This window comes from Hemicordylus capensis, chromosome 11 (genome assembly GCF_027244095.1).
Source record: "Hemicordylus capensis ecotype Gifberg chromosome 11, rHemCap1.1.pri, whole genome shotgun sequence".
Taxonomy (NCBI): domain Eukaryota; kingdom Metazoa; phylum Chordata; class Lepidosauria; order Squamata; family Cordylidae; genus Hemicordylus; species Hemicordylus capensis.
The window spans coordinates 6,229,461-6,242,678 of NC_069667.1; the positions used below are offsets into that span (position 1 = coordinate 6,229,461).

Sequence of the window (13,218 nt, forward strand, 5' to 3'; positions counted from 1 at the left end):
ATTGGGAAGTATGTCATCTCACACTACGCAGGAGGCAGCAATGGGAAACCCCTCCTGTATTCTACCAAAGACAACCACAGGGCTCTGTGGGCGCCAGGAGTCGACACCGACTCGATGGCACAACTTTACCTTTATCTAGTGGCTGGTGTGCATGCTTCTCCCCGCTCCCCCCAATAAAATCCTATCTCCAGCTGTAGCAGCAGTATCCTGCACTGAGAAGTGGGCTGGTAGAAGTCCTCTAAGCAGGGCCAGAGCCGCCACTGAACAAATGGGTTCAAAGAACCCTCTAAGCCACGCCTCCTCGTGCCCAGCATGCGACATCAGACGCAGGGGGCTGCATGCCCCGTTCCCAAGCAAATTCCTTTAAAGCAGGGAGAGCCGCTCCTGGCCACGCTGCAAATGTGGCATTGGCCGGAATTTGCTGGCGAACAGGGGGTGCGGCCCCATTTGCAGCCCTGTTTGTGAGCAAAACCATGCCCCCTGTGTCTGAGGTCAGACGCTGGGGGCGTGGCGGGGGTGGGGGGCTGCTGCCCTCTCTACACTACTGCCTCTAAGGTCCCTTCCGGCTCTAACACTCTATGATTCTAAGGCCATATTCACCCAGTTTTTAGAACCCTTCCCCTGGGTGGCTAAATTCAGTATTCAAATTAATTTTTGACCCCATTAAGCCAGACACCAGACAATCATATCAACATATAATCATTACAAGTGTTCATTTTTTCTAGTTACAACATACTCAGGGAAACTGCGGAACCAGCCCTTGGCCCACCTTATCACACTCACACACTCCTAATTGCTCCTCAGTCACTGTGTACTGTTGCACAGAATAAATTCACTGCCGAACCACAGATACTCTTAAATACATATAAGAGACAAGATTACAGCCTATTCCATCATTATTTGTAATTAATTTGTGGCCAGGATATTGATATTTCCTTAAAGGGGAGATTATTATTGTCATTAATGACTCAAGTATAATACTTTTGATCATCCCGACACTAAGATGCATCTTCTGCCTCTAAACCACTAAGCAGATGCTATCTTTAGGTGCTGTTTTTGCAGGATAAACCCTTCCGCTAAAAACACAAAGAGAGAACTTTTGATTTCTGACCACAGTAGGTTTTAAAGCTCTCAGCAGCACTGAATTATGAGACAGGCTTTCAGATAAGCAACAGATATTTCACAATCTCCTGGCCAGGGTGAACATACAAAATTCTGCTTCCTCTATCCTAAAGACAGGACAGTGGGAATGGGACCAGAGCTCCGGATCTCTGGTGACACAGTTTGTAAAGGCACTATGGGGAAATCTGCAGATCATTTTTGTTAGAACGCAGTTTCCGGCACTCAGCGGGGGGTGGTGGTGGGGATGGACTACAAGGCCTCCAAGGTCCCTTACAGCTCCAACATCCTATGATTCTAAGGAAAGTATGAACGTTGCAAATGTACATTTGGCAATGTCGGTTATCAGGCCAAAGCATGTGTCCAAAGCAACCTTTTGCATGATGGCAAACATGCACCGGCCACCCCGTCATGAATGAAGTGGTCCTAAATAGGTTAGTTTGATTTGAGACATCGTGATAAGCGGCAGATCACATATTGGCCAAGCTCCACCTCTGCTCCACAGATCCAACATGTGGCCTATACTTCAACGTCAGCCTCCTGTTCTGTGGACACAACCAGCAAGCTGCTTAGCAGCATCACAGAAGCCCTCTGTGGACTAAAGAAGAGGGCACAGCTTCAAGGCTAGTGGTAGCAGCAGTTGTAAACGGGAGTCATCCTTGGCCTAAAGGTGTTGGCCTTGGCCGAAACTACTTGTTGTGCACCACCTGGAGCCTTTGGAACAAATAAGTAACAACAAAATAAAGAATGAACCCCAGGCCTGCCAACTTGTGTCTGCAGATGTTTGACTGCACTCCCATCATTCCCACCTTTGGCGATGGTGGCTGGTGATGATGGGAGTTGGGAGTCCAGCATCTGGCAACTCAAGAGTGCAAACCGGGGCCCCTCCACCTAAGGGTTCCTCGTGCACCCTTGAAGGTCTCCCCAGGGCCGAGGCTACAAAGCCCTGCCACCCGGCCCAGCATCTTCTCGCAAGGCAAGCGGGTCTTTAAGGAGGAGATGCTCTCCCGAGTGGGGTGGGGGGGAGGCTCTGCCGGAGAGCAGCATCAGCCGCTCCTCAGGGCCACCGCGGGCGGCAGACCCCCCCCCTCCCCGGGGGGGATTTCGGTCGGAATTGCTCGGGCATCTTTCCGAAAGTCCCGGGCAGGAGCCAGAGCCTGCCTGCCTGCCTGCCTCCTCCTTTGTCCTGAAAGTGCCCACCGGAGCCGCGGGCCACGCCGCAGGCCAGGGCGACTCTCTCCTCCTGCGGCTGAGCCTGCCAGGCGCCCGTCCTCATCCACTTTCGCACACTCACCCGCTCCCGCGGAGGGCGGCCCTAAACCTGACCCAGGACAGCGCGCTAGACACAACCACACATGCCTTTGTTTGATAAAGACATTCCCCACCGAGAGAGCCCGAGGGAGGGAGCGGGCGGAGAAGGAAACCCTCGCGCAGCCGCCACCTGAAGAAGCCCCCGGGGAGGAAGCCACGCTCCCCGCCGCTGCCCCGAGCCCTCCCCCTGAGCCGCCGAAGGAAAGCCGCCCCCCGCCTCAAGCAGGGAGGAGATCGCCAGTCTCTCGCGGGCGGCTTTCCCCCAAGTGTCCCCGGCGGCGCAGGATGCAGGCTGTCCTCAGCCAGGGGGCACGCGGTGGCGGGCTCTCTGGAGCACTTGGGGGCCGGCCGGCCGGCCCTCCCTCCTCCCGCACCCCTGTGGCCCCCTCCCCGGGGTCCGAGGCCCAGATCCACCGCGCAGCTCCTCCCGCCTGCGGAAAAGCCCCCCCCCCACCACCAGACCCTATTTTTAAAAGCACTCCCAGCCCGGCGGCAGCAGCAGCAGCAGCAGCAGCAGGAGGATTTAAGTTACCACCAGAGTTATAAATACGAAGCTCGCCAGCCAGCCGGGTCCGGCGCAGGCGGGCGGCGAGCCTCCCCACCCTGCGCCGCCCTCCTCCTCCTCCCGCGGCGATCGCGCCCGCAGCAGCACCCACCGCGGCTTCTGCCTGCTGAGCACGGAGTCCCAGGAGCAGCGCCAGCAGCAGCAGGCAGCCTGCAGGCGGGCGGCGCAGCAGCAGCAGCAGCAGCCCCCGCGGCTTCTTCATCCTCCTCCTCCTCCTCCTCCTCTTCCTCTTCCAGGCTCTCCTCCTCCTGCCTCAGCAGCCTCGCGGGCTCCGCGGCTGCCTCTTCGGAGGGGACATGGTCTGTGCCTTCAGCCGCGCCGGGGGAAGAGGCGAGGCGGGGCCGGGCTGGGCTAGGCTGGAGTTCAGCCCGCCTCTGCCCTCCCCTCCTCCTCCCTCCTCCGCTCTCCCGGGACTACTTTGGCATCTGCAGAGGCAGGCTGGGATTCCTCCGCTGCTTGCCTGGGACAGCCTCCCGGCGCCCAGGCCAAGCTAAGCAGGTGGGGAGGGCGGGCAAGCAAGCAAGCAAGCAAGCACCCCCTCCCAGGGAAAGTAGTTCCCCTCACTTCTCTTTCAGACATCTAACGTGGGACAGCGCTCGCCCACCCAGGCATGCACTTTGCCCCAACTGTATCCCCGCCCCCCCGGTTGCCGCCACTGGAAACCACCCTCATCATCCATCATCACCAGCCAACTCCACTCAAAAGTCGCACAGGCCTCTCGGGGCTTCCAAGACGTTCGCTTAGAAACTTAGAATTATTCAGCGGAGAGGTTCAAAAGCCCCCGAGCTCCTAAGGCTCCCCCCCGCCAGCTCCACCCTCTACCTATCTCCTTCATTCTCCCTCCCTCCCTCTGACTGAAGGGCCCCTGGAGAGGGGGCTGAACACGGGCCCCTCTCCCCAAAGCCCTAGCTGCGCCCCTGCCCCCCCCCCAACCCACCCCGGTGGGAAACACATTACAGTTGCCAGGCTTCCCAGCCCAGGGGCGGCCTGGGGTCGTCTCCAAGAACCGGCAACTCTGGGAAGCCAGCCTGGAGGAGGGAGGCAGGCAGGCAGGCAAGAGCAGGGTGCGTGCAACAGGCATGTTTCGGGAGGGGCCTTCAAGTTCTGATCCGGTCCTGAGGACTCATGATGCACCCAGGGATGCAACGGTTCTGGCTGGGCACCAGAGAAACGCTTAGCGGAGACTGCACTTCTGTCTGTGCACTGGTTTGGAGGAAGCCTGTGGGGACGCAGTGGGTCTGAGTAGGAGGAAGGAGCTGCACCCCTCTCCGCTCTATGGCTACAGTCTCCTTTCTCAGAAAGCCTCCTTGACTTCAGCGAGACTCACTTCCTTCTCGGTCAACACGCTGCAGGATCGGGCCGCACCTTCCCCCCATCCCTTTGGAGCAGATGGAAAGCGAAGCGTGTCTGTTTCAAGAGCCTTTGAAACCGGGCGCCAAAGTGTAACTGACAAAGAAAACCCAAAGAATCTGGTTGCAGTAAACGCCCCAGAACTTCGGGATACAGGCAGGAAATCAATGGATTTCTGACCAACAACTCAGATGGGAGGAGAGCTGGTCTTCTGTGGTGGCGAGCATGAATTGTCCCCTTTGCTAAGCACGGTCTGCCCTGGTCTACATTTGGATGGGAGACTAGAAGTGTGAGCACTGTAAGATATTCGCCTCAGGGGATGGAGCCGCTCTGGGAAGAGCAGAAGGTTTCAAGTTCCCTCTCTAGCTTCTCCAAGATAGGGCTGAGAGAGATTCCTGCCTGCAACCTTGGAGAAGCTACTGCCTGTCAGTGTAGACAACACTGAACTAGATGCCCCAATGGTCTGACTCGGTATAAGGCAGCTTCCTCTGTTTCTATGAGATAGAATGTGGATGTCATCTCAACATCTGGAGTTGAACTTAATTCACATTTGACACTCTGTGCAGTTCGCATTTAAACCGGGTGGGTCCCTGGCATTTGTGGATGCCAGGGACTACACAGCACCTTTCAGCAAAGCTGAGTTGATGGCAGAGTCGAATGGGCTGATGGGTGCAATTCATAGGAACATAGGAAGCTGCCATATACTGAGTCAGACCATTGGTTTATCTGGCTCAGTATTGTCTTCACAGACTGGCAGCGGCTTCTCCAAGGTTGCAGGCAGGAGTCTCTCTCAGCCCTATCTTGGAGATGCTGCCAGGGAGGGAATGTGGAACCTTCTGGTCTTCCCAGAGTGGCTCCATCCCTGAAGGGGAATATCTTACAGTGCTGATACTTCTAGTCTCCCATTCATATGCAACCAGGGTGGACCCTACTTAGCAACGGGGACAATTCTACAATTCTAGACACACCGGGCAGCATCCTGGATGAGTCCATCATGACTGAGCACCATTGAACTCAATGAGACAAGTTAGTCGTGCCTAGCTTAATTCTCATTAATTTCAGTGGGATTTACTCATGTTTCTTACTAGGGAGTCAGTCCAATTGAACTGATTTGTCTTTCACACACACACACACACACACACACACACCAGGTTGTAGCCCAGAATAGGCAGAGGAAGAGGAAACACATAAATAAGTGCAGGAGGAGAGAAAATCATGAAATATGCTGGTCTGTCAGGGAAGCTGTGGTTGTATCCTGCACTGGGCAAGGGGTTGGATTATAGGTCCAAGGCCCCTTCCAACCCTGACATTCTATGATTCTATATTGGGTACAATCCAGCCCAAGGTACTACTGTAAGTGTTCAGAGGGGGAGAGAGATGCAGGCAGCAGAACCCTGACTCGGAAGTAGGTCCCCCTGAGCAGCATCCAGTCCTGACTAAGCAGCACTGCTGAGAGACAAGTTAGTGACAACTAACTCAAGTCTCCTTACTTTCAGGGGCATTTAGTCTGGGGTGTCATTATTATTATTATTATTATTATTTACATTTATATCCCATCCCGCTCTTCCTCCAAGGAGCCCAGAGCGGTGTACTACATACTTGAGTTTCTCTTTTGCAACAACCCTGTGAAGTAGTCTAGCCTGAGAGAGAAGTGACTGGCCCAGAGTCACCCAGCAAGTCTCATGGCTGAATGGGGATTTGAACTCGGGTCTCCCCGGTCCTAGTCCAGCACTCTAACCACTACACCACCCTGGCTCTCTCTGGTGTTCAACCCCCACCTCCCTATTTCCATGAACACAATGGCGAGAGGGCAGAGGGTCGCCCTGTGGAAGACATGAATGGAAGTGCCTTTGAGCTGTTCTGGGAAAGAGCGGAGTCAAAATCTAATAAATTAAAAACCCAACCAGGGGCGTAACTACTATTGTAAACCGCCCTGAGCCATTTTGGAAGGGCGGTATATAAAATCAATCAATCAATAATATTAGGCAAGGGGAGGTGGCTGCCTGGGGGCCCCCACGCCTCAAGGGGGCCCCCAGAGACAAGTCACATGACTGTATATTGTGAAGTGTGTGTGTTATCAGCGAGGGGCCCATTTTAAAATTTTGTCTCTGGGCCCACTCCAGCCTTGTTACGCCCCTGAACCCAAACCATGTGTAGAGAGTCCTAGGGGTGCTTGTGGACAACATGAATTCCCCAGGCTGCAGCAGAGGCATGCAACATGGACATACGGACATAGGAAGTTGCCTCCTACCGAGTCAGTCCCTTGGTCCACCTAGCGCAGTACTGTCCTCACAGACTGGCAGCAGCTTCTCCAAGGTTGCAGGCAGGAATCTCTCTCAGCCCGATCTTGGAGCTGCTGCCAGGGAGGGAACTTGGAAGCTTCTGCATGCAAAGCAGGAGAAACTTAACTATGTGCACCGCTCTGGGCTCCTTGGAGGAAGAGCGGAATATAAGAAAAAGGGCGGGGGGGGGAGAGCGGATGATCTGCCGCTGAGCTACGGGCCCATGATGATCCCCCGCCAGAGGGGTTCTCAACCTTGAGGTCCCCGATGTGGTTGGACTTCAGTTCTCATAACGGACTGAAGCCCCACAATGGATGGGGACCCAAGTTCCAGGAGAAGTTACCCCTGCCTTGGGGGGGGGGGGATTGGGGGAGCGGGGGGCCGGCGGAGCTCAGCGGCAGAGCATCCGAGGAACAGCTCCCAGCGCTCACCCATCCCAATGCAAACCAGGGCAGATGCGGGATCGGCGCTCCCAGGATCCAGACGTCCACACTGCACTGGGGCTTGCTCGCTCGCGAGTCAACCGGGGCTGGGGGCTGGGTGGGAGGAGGCTCAGGGGGGTGTTGCTGCTGCCCGCCAGACCCCAGCAGCAGCAGCAGCAGCAGCAGCCGCCTTCTGCCCTGACCGGGTGCCCACGGGGGGGGGGGCGGCGGCGGCAGGGGGGGGCGCCGTCTATCCTCTCCCGGGAGTTTGGGCAGCGGCACTGCTCGGGGCCGGAGCCAGCCACCGGCACATGTCTGCGCGCCTGGCCGCTTTGTGCCTGCCTGATTGACGGCGCTGCCGCCGCCGGGTCCGCCCCCTCGCTCCGCTCCTCCTGCGACGCCGCCTCCCACTGGATCCGGATCCGCGCTGTGGGCGCGCTGCTGTCTGCCGAGCTCGGCGCCTGCCCCCCTCCCCTGAATCCCGCCCGTCCCCCCGGCCGTCGGAGCGGCTCCTCTCTTTGCCAGCTCCTGGATCCAGCCCCGGGAAGGGACTGGATGCCCGCAGCCCCCAGCCGGGACCGAGCCACCTCGTCGCCGCCCGGACGGCACCATGCGGGCAGGGTGAGCGGGCGAGGGTCCGGGTGGGGGTCGTGGCGGCCGGGGGGAGAGAGGGAGGGAAGCGCGCCGGGGCCGGCTCGGAGCTCGGCAGCAGCCGGGACACCAACGTCCTCTCTCTCTCTCTCTCTTCTCCCTTCCTGGCTGCAGGGCGCCCCTTCTCCTCCTGGCTCTCTGGCTAGCCGCGGATGCTGTGCACGGGGTAAGTTTCTGGATCGGGGCCAAGCCTCAGTCCTCTCCATGTCGACTCGGAAGTCAGCCCCGCTGTGCTGCTGGGGGGCTTCCGCCCAGGTAAGGGTGCACAGGAGTGCACACTTGCCGTTGGGAAGTAATGCACTCCAACGGGGCTCCTCGCGAGGAGGAATGAGGAGAGGAGGGCCGCCTGGGTGCTCACGGGTGCTGCTGTGAAGATGGAAAGGAGTCACTAGGGCTAGCAGGGAGGCTGGGGGCATGGCCTTTGGGGGGTGGGGTGGGGTAGTGTGTTTATTCTCCCTGCAAGTTTGCAGTTAAATGGTGTCTTTAGTTGGGTTGGATTCTGCAAGGTCAGAGCAGGTGTGTCGAGCTAATATCCACACACAGGTGCGATGCAGCGAGATGAACATCCTGCAGCAGAATCCTGTTCATAGACTCGGAAGTAAGCTCAGTGTGCTGGATTCCCAAAGCACAGCACCACTGCCGCCTTCCCAGTGTCTATTTTGGACTGGTGGTACTTAGGAGAAGTTGAAGCCATCATCTTATATATAAACTAGGAAAGGAAGAGGGAGGGGGGACCTTAAGCCACCTACTGGAATGGCTCAGACAGAGTGCTGTGGGGATGGGATTTGTTAACTCAGGGTGGCTGACATATCACTCTCTGTGTTGTATTCAAAGCAGACTGTATTTGTGCTTGGCATTCAAGGTTCTGCATGGCAGTAGTATCTAGAAGTAAACACAACAGTTCATAATAATGTTTATACAGCTCTTCACCACCACCCAAGTTCCCAAAGTGGTTTCTCTAGCAAAAAAGATGCATGTGCCTTGGAAGCAGTTAACTTGGGAAGAGAGAGGTGCTGGGACTTAAACTTCCTTGGAGGCACATTCTGACATGGATTCCGCATCTTCCCAAACCAAGAGGGACTCTGCTGCAAGCTCAGAAACACAGCCCAGGACTGAACCTTTGACCTGAATCAAAATTGCTAGCTCTTGACCTGGCCTCTGCAGCTCCCCCATCTTAAGAGCTGTCTGGTCTAGAGCTTATTCTGTGCAGGTGTTCACAATTGGCTCCATGCACATCACCTGCTGAGTTCTGGATGTCAGATTCCTATTAAAGGGACAGGAGCAGGCCAGATCTGGTCAATTTCTGAGCACAGGCTTTGGAGCTAGGCTGACAGGGTTGTGGGTCCAAGGCCTTTGGTGGAAATGAAGCCCTGCTTCTTGATGATGTATCAGTGCCACCATGCACAAGAATTAAATTCACATGGAAAATAAATGTTATATGGCTCAGTGAGGAAATGACTTGACTAGCAAGTCAGAGGTTGCTGGTTTAAATCACCGCTGATATGTTCCCCAAACACCTATATCGGGCAGCAGCGATATAGGAAGATGCTGAAAGGCATCATCTTATACTGCACGGGAGGAGGCAATGGTATACCCCTCCTGTAGTCTACAAAAAAAAACCCACAGAGCTCTGCGGTCACGGCACACTTTACCTTTATACTGAGTTTAAGATTCTTCTGTAGCAGCAGTGGTTATCTCTCTGGTTGCCTTTTCTCTCTGCCTGTCTGTTGAATATTTACATTTATATTCTCTAAAGAATATAAGTGTAACTTTTCGGCATTTGTTATTTCTGTCCCTGTTCTAATGCAAAACCTTCTGCAGCCAAAGTGTTTATCCTGTAAATGCTTGACTGGCACTCCATAAAGTGTTAATGGCATGAATATTGTCATGATGAAATCTGTCTGTCATGCAAATCTGAGTTGAAGAGCTAATTTAGCTTTCCAGCTGTAGCTTAGTAATTTAGTTTTGCAATTGCAGATCTAGTTTTATGATCTTAATTTTTGGAGGAGATGTTCTCCACTGAATACGCTTTTTGGTGATATTGCATTCTTTCACTGCTTGTTGATACAGGAAAATAATGGAAAACACTGATTTCTGGCCAATGGTTTTCTTAAAAGGGTCACTTCAAAATATGCTGGGTTATTTTCTGGGCAAACCTGGATCAATAACAAACCTAAAATAATCAGTGCAAATCTTGGACACAAATGGATGTTGTTGAGGGTGGCATCAGATTATGTATCTACACACCACACTAGATAACCTGATCTACCCACCAGTGAGAGCCAGTGCCTGGGTCTTATCAGTGGAAATGGTTTCTAAGATAATGATTGGGTTTGCACATCATGCAAAACAATGACCAAACTGCTTTGTAGTGGCTCAGATTTCAAGCAGTGTCTGGTTTAGTCAATTTCACTCCTAAGGGCATCTTTAGAAAAAGAAAGAGAACTGTTTTGAATAACATAGAATGACTGAGGGGAGATCTCAGTCCTCCTGAGATCTCCTAGACCATGGGAGATCTCGGGACAGGTGTGAGACCTTCTAGAAACAGAGGAAGCCGCCTTATACCGAGTCAGACCATTCGTCCATCTAGCTCAGTATCGTCCAGGGATTCTCAACGTTGGGTCCTCAGATGTTATTAGACTTCAACTCCCATAATCCCCAGCCAAAGGCCACTGGGCCTGGGGATTATGGGAGTTGAAGTCCAATAATATCTGGGGACCCAACGTTGAGAATTCCTGGTCTACACTGACTGGCAGCAGCTCTTCAAAGTTTAAGGTAGGAGTCTCTCCCAGCCCTACCTGGAGATGCTGCCAGAGAGTGAACCTGTAGCCTTCTGCATGCAAAACAGATGTCTACCACTGAGCTGCAATCTGATCCCCTAGGAAGTTGCTGTCTACTGAGTCAGACAATTAGTCCATCTAGCTCAGTATAGTCTGCACTGACTGGCAGCAGCTCTCCAAGGTTTCAGGCAGGCGTCTCTCCCAGCACTACCTGGAGATTCTGCCAGGGATTGAACCTGGGACCTTCTGCATGCAAAGCAGATGCTCTACCACTGAGCTACAGCCCCATCCCCTACAGGGAACATTTTGCAGCAGACAGCACTCATGTGTAGCTGCCCATCCAAAAGCAAACCAAGGTGAACCCTGCTTGCCAAAGGGGACAATCCATGCTCATGAGTGCAGGACTGACTCGGATCAAATTGGGTCCAGATTGGTGGTTGAGGATGACAGATTCCACCCTTTCCTCCTGTGCTGTTTTCTCCGTTGAAATAGACTCCATGGAAGCTGCTATTCTGTATGCCAGGGGGAAAAACCATACAGATAATAAATGGCAGCCCCAAACTCTGCCTCCTCATTTTTACTGGGGAGTAATTGCATGGGTGATGGAAGTGGGGAGTGACTCTTGTGGGGCTGGTGCAGAGCTGCATGATGGGCTTAGCTTTTAACATCTTGCTTTACAAAGCTGCATCTTGGCCCGGAGCCTCTTTTCCTGTTCGCTTAGAGTGCCCTTTTGGATACTGCCAAAGGCATGTGATAAGGCAATTGCTGATAACTCTGGGGCCCCTGTGGATTGCAGCTTCCTGTCTTGAAAACCTTGCAGTTTATGATGAGTACTTGCCTGGACATTTTTCCTGATCATTGCCCAGCCTTGGACTTTTTGTAAGTTGTTGGGAGCAGGCAGGGCTGCCGAGACCGGTGAAAAAAATTTGGGGTGTGTGTGGTGTGCCGTGAGGCCCCCCTGCTGCTGCCGCCACTGCGAGGCCACTTACACCATGGGTCCCCCCACCACCACTGCCACAAGACCAAACCGCCTATTTTAAAGATAATTCCAGCCGCCATGTGTGCAGCTGGTGGTGTGTGTGTGTGTGTGTGTGTGTGTGTGTGTGTGTGTGAGCCAGGCACCCTCTTGTGGCGGCGCCTGTGGGTGGAGCGGGAGTGGCTGATGAGCCTGACCGTCTGGCCCAGCGGCCCTTGAGACCGGCAAGGCGCCCCAGCGCACCTGCACCGTTTGAATAGCGCATCGGCGTTCTGTTTTGCTTCTGCTTTTGTTCAAGCTGTCGTAACGAAAAAAGAATTACAACTGCAACACCTCTTGTGCTGCTTTAAAAATATTGGTTTAACCTGCATTGAACTGACTGCATGGATACCACTCTCTTCCTCTGAAGCGGCCCAAGTGCTTTCTTGGGTGCACTTTCTTTGGTGATTTTCTACCCCGGCAGTTTATGGGGATGTGTCGCTCAGTCTGATGCAGAATTGAGCCTGCTTCATTCCAATGAAGTGAGGCTGAGGGCAGAGGTGGGCAAACTTGGCCGTCCAGCTGTTGCTGAACTACAACTCCCATCATCCCCTGGCACTGTCTATTGTAGGTGTGGAAGAGGGGAGTTGTAGTCCAACAGCCAGAGGGCCAAGTTTGTCCACTCTTGGCTCAAGAGCATTAACTCTGTGTAGAATCAGAGATCTTGTTCAGTTAGAGAGAAAGAGAGAGGAGAGAAGGGATTCTCCACGTTGGGTCCCCAGATGTTATTGGAGTTCAGCACGCATAATCCCCAACCAAAGGCCACTGTGGCTGGGGATTATGGGAATTGGTCCAATAACAAGGTGGGTGGACTTAATTATGACAGCAATGAATGCACCGTTAAGAGACAAAGGCCAAGTTGAAGACAGATCATCCCAGAGAGATTCTCTATCTATGTGGTCACTAAGAGTTGACAGCACTTAATCAATCAATCAATCAATAATCAATCAATCAATCAATCAATCAATCAATCAATCAATCAACATCTGGGGACCCAACGTGGATAATCTCTGCTCTAGAGGAGTAGAGCATCCAAAAATCAGGGCTTGGAAGTCCGGCTCTAGCAGGCCACTCACCTTCTCCCCCACCTCACGCTGCTCATGGTTACGGTGGCATTAGTGTGAAGAGGTCAGCTCCACAATGCTAATGGCAGGTGTTTCCATGACTGGCAGGCTGGGGAGAGCTGGTCTTGTGGCAGCGAGCATCAATTTCCCCCTTAGTTAAGCAGGGTGCCACTTTGGTTTGCATTTGGACACCTGAGCCCTGCAAGGGATTCCCCTTATGGGATGGAAGCCCAACTCAGTGCAAGAGCATTTGCATGCTTGCATGCAGAGGGTCCCAGGTCTGCTCCCTGGCAGCATCTCCAGGTAGGGCTGGGAGAGATTTTGGAGAGCCGTTGCCAGTCAGTGTAGGCAATACCGAGCTAGATGGACCAAGGGTCTGACTCAGGCAGCTTCCTATGTTCCTAGTTCACTAGGCTGACACCATGCCAGGGGTGTAGATATAACTGAGCAGATGGGTTAGAGAACCCGGGGCCCCCAGCTCCTGAGGGCCCCCCAGCTCACCCCCCCCTCACTATTTTCTTCATTATCTCCCTCACTCCAAGGGGGCACCAGGGAGATGGGTAAACATGTGCCCTCTCTCCTCTAGCTATGTCTCTGCACCATGCATCTGATCATGGAGACTCTATGTACTATTCATCTGCAGTTGCCACCGGCTGATC

The 13,218-nt window shown here is 53.9% G+C and overlaps 3 protein-coding genes and 1 non-coding gene across 8 annotated transcripts in view; 1 reads left to right on the plus strand and 3 right to left on the minus strand.

Annotated features, from left to right (window-relative positions):
* The window catches only part of COL4A5 (collagen type IV alpha 5 chain), a 132,864-nt gene extending 129,477 nt beyond the window's left edge, over window positions 1-3,387 (minus strand). For all 3 annotated transcript variants that reach the window (XR_008311641.1, XM_053273942.1, XM_053273945.1), the window contains exon 1: window positions 3,087-3,387. Coding sequence is in view for 2 of the 3 variants with exons in the window: in XM_053273942.1 (XP_053129917.1) it covers window positions 3,087-3,197 (111 nt within the window). In the remaining variant the exon portion in view is untranslated. The remainder of the gene's footprint in view (window positions 1-3,086) is intronic.
* Window positions 3,388-3,948: 561 nt separating this feature from the next.
* On the minus strand, window positions 3,949-7,661 carry LOC128335583 (actin nucleation-promoting factor WAS-like). Its single transcript, XM_053274123.1, has 2 exons — window positions 7,059-7,661; window positions 3,949-4,023 (listed from the first exon to the last, which is right to left on the minus strand). The coding sequence occupies exons 1-2, from the start codon at window positions 7,659-7,661 to the stop codon at window positions 3,949-3,951; spliced, it is 678 nt and encodes a 225-aa protein (XP_053130098.1).
* The window catches only part of COL4A6 (collagen type IV alpha 6 chain), a 213,516-nt gene continuing 207,806 nt past the window's right edge, over window positions 7,509-13,218 (plus strand). For all 3 annotated transcript variants that reach the window (XM_053273264.1, XM_053273265.1, XM_053273266.1), the window contains exons 1-2: window positions 7,509-7,670; window positions 7,815-7,866. In XM_053273264.1, coding sequence (XP_053129239.1) covers window positions 7,660-7,670; window positions 7,815-7,866 — 63 coding nt within the window. In that variant the 5' untranslated portion in view covers window positions 7,509-7,659. The remainder of the gene's footprint in view (window positions 7,671-7,814; window positions 7,867-13,218) is intronic.
* On the minus strand, window positions 10,696-10,767 carry TRNAA-UGC (transfer RNA alanine (anticodon UGC)). The gene has a single exon. It is a non-coding gene; the product is annotated as a tRNA-Ala (tRNA).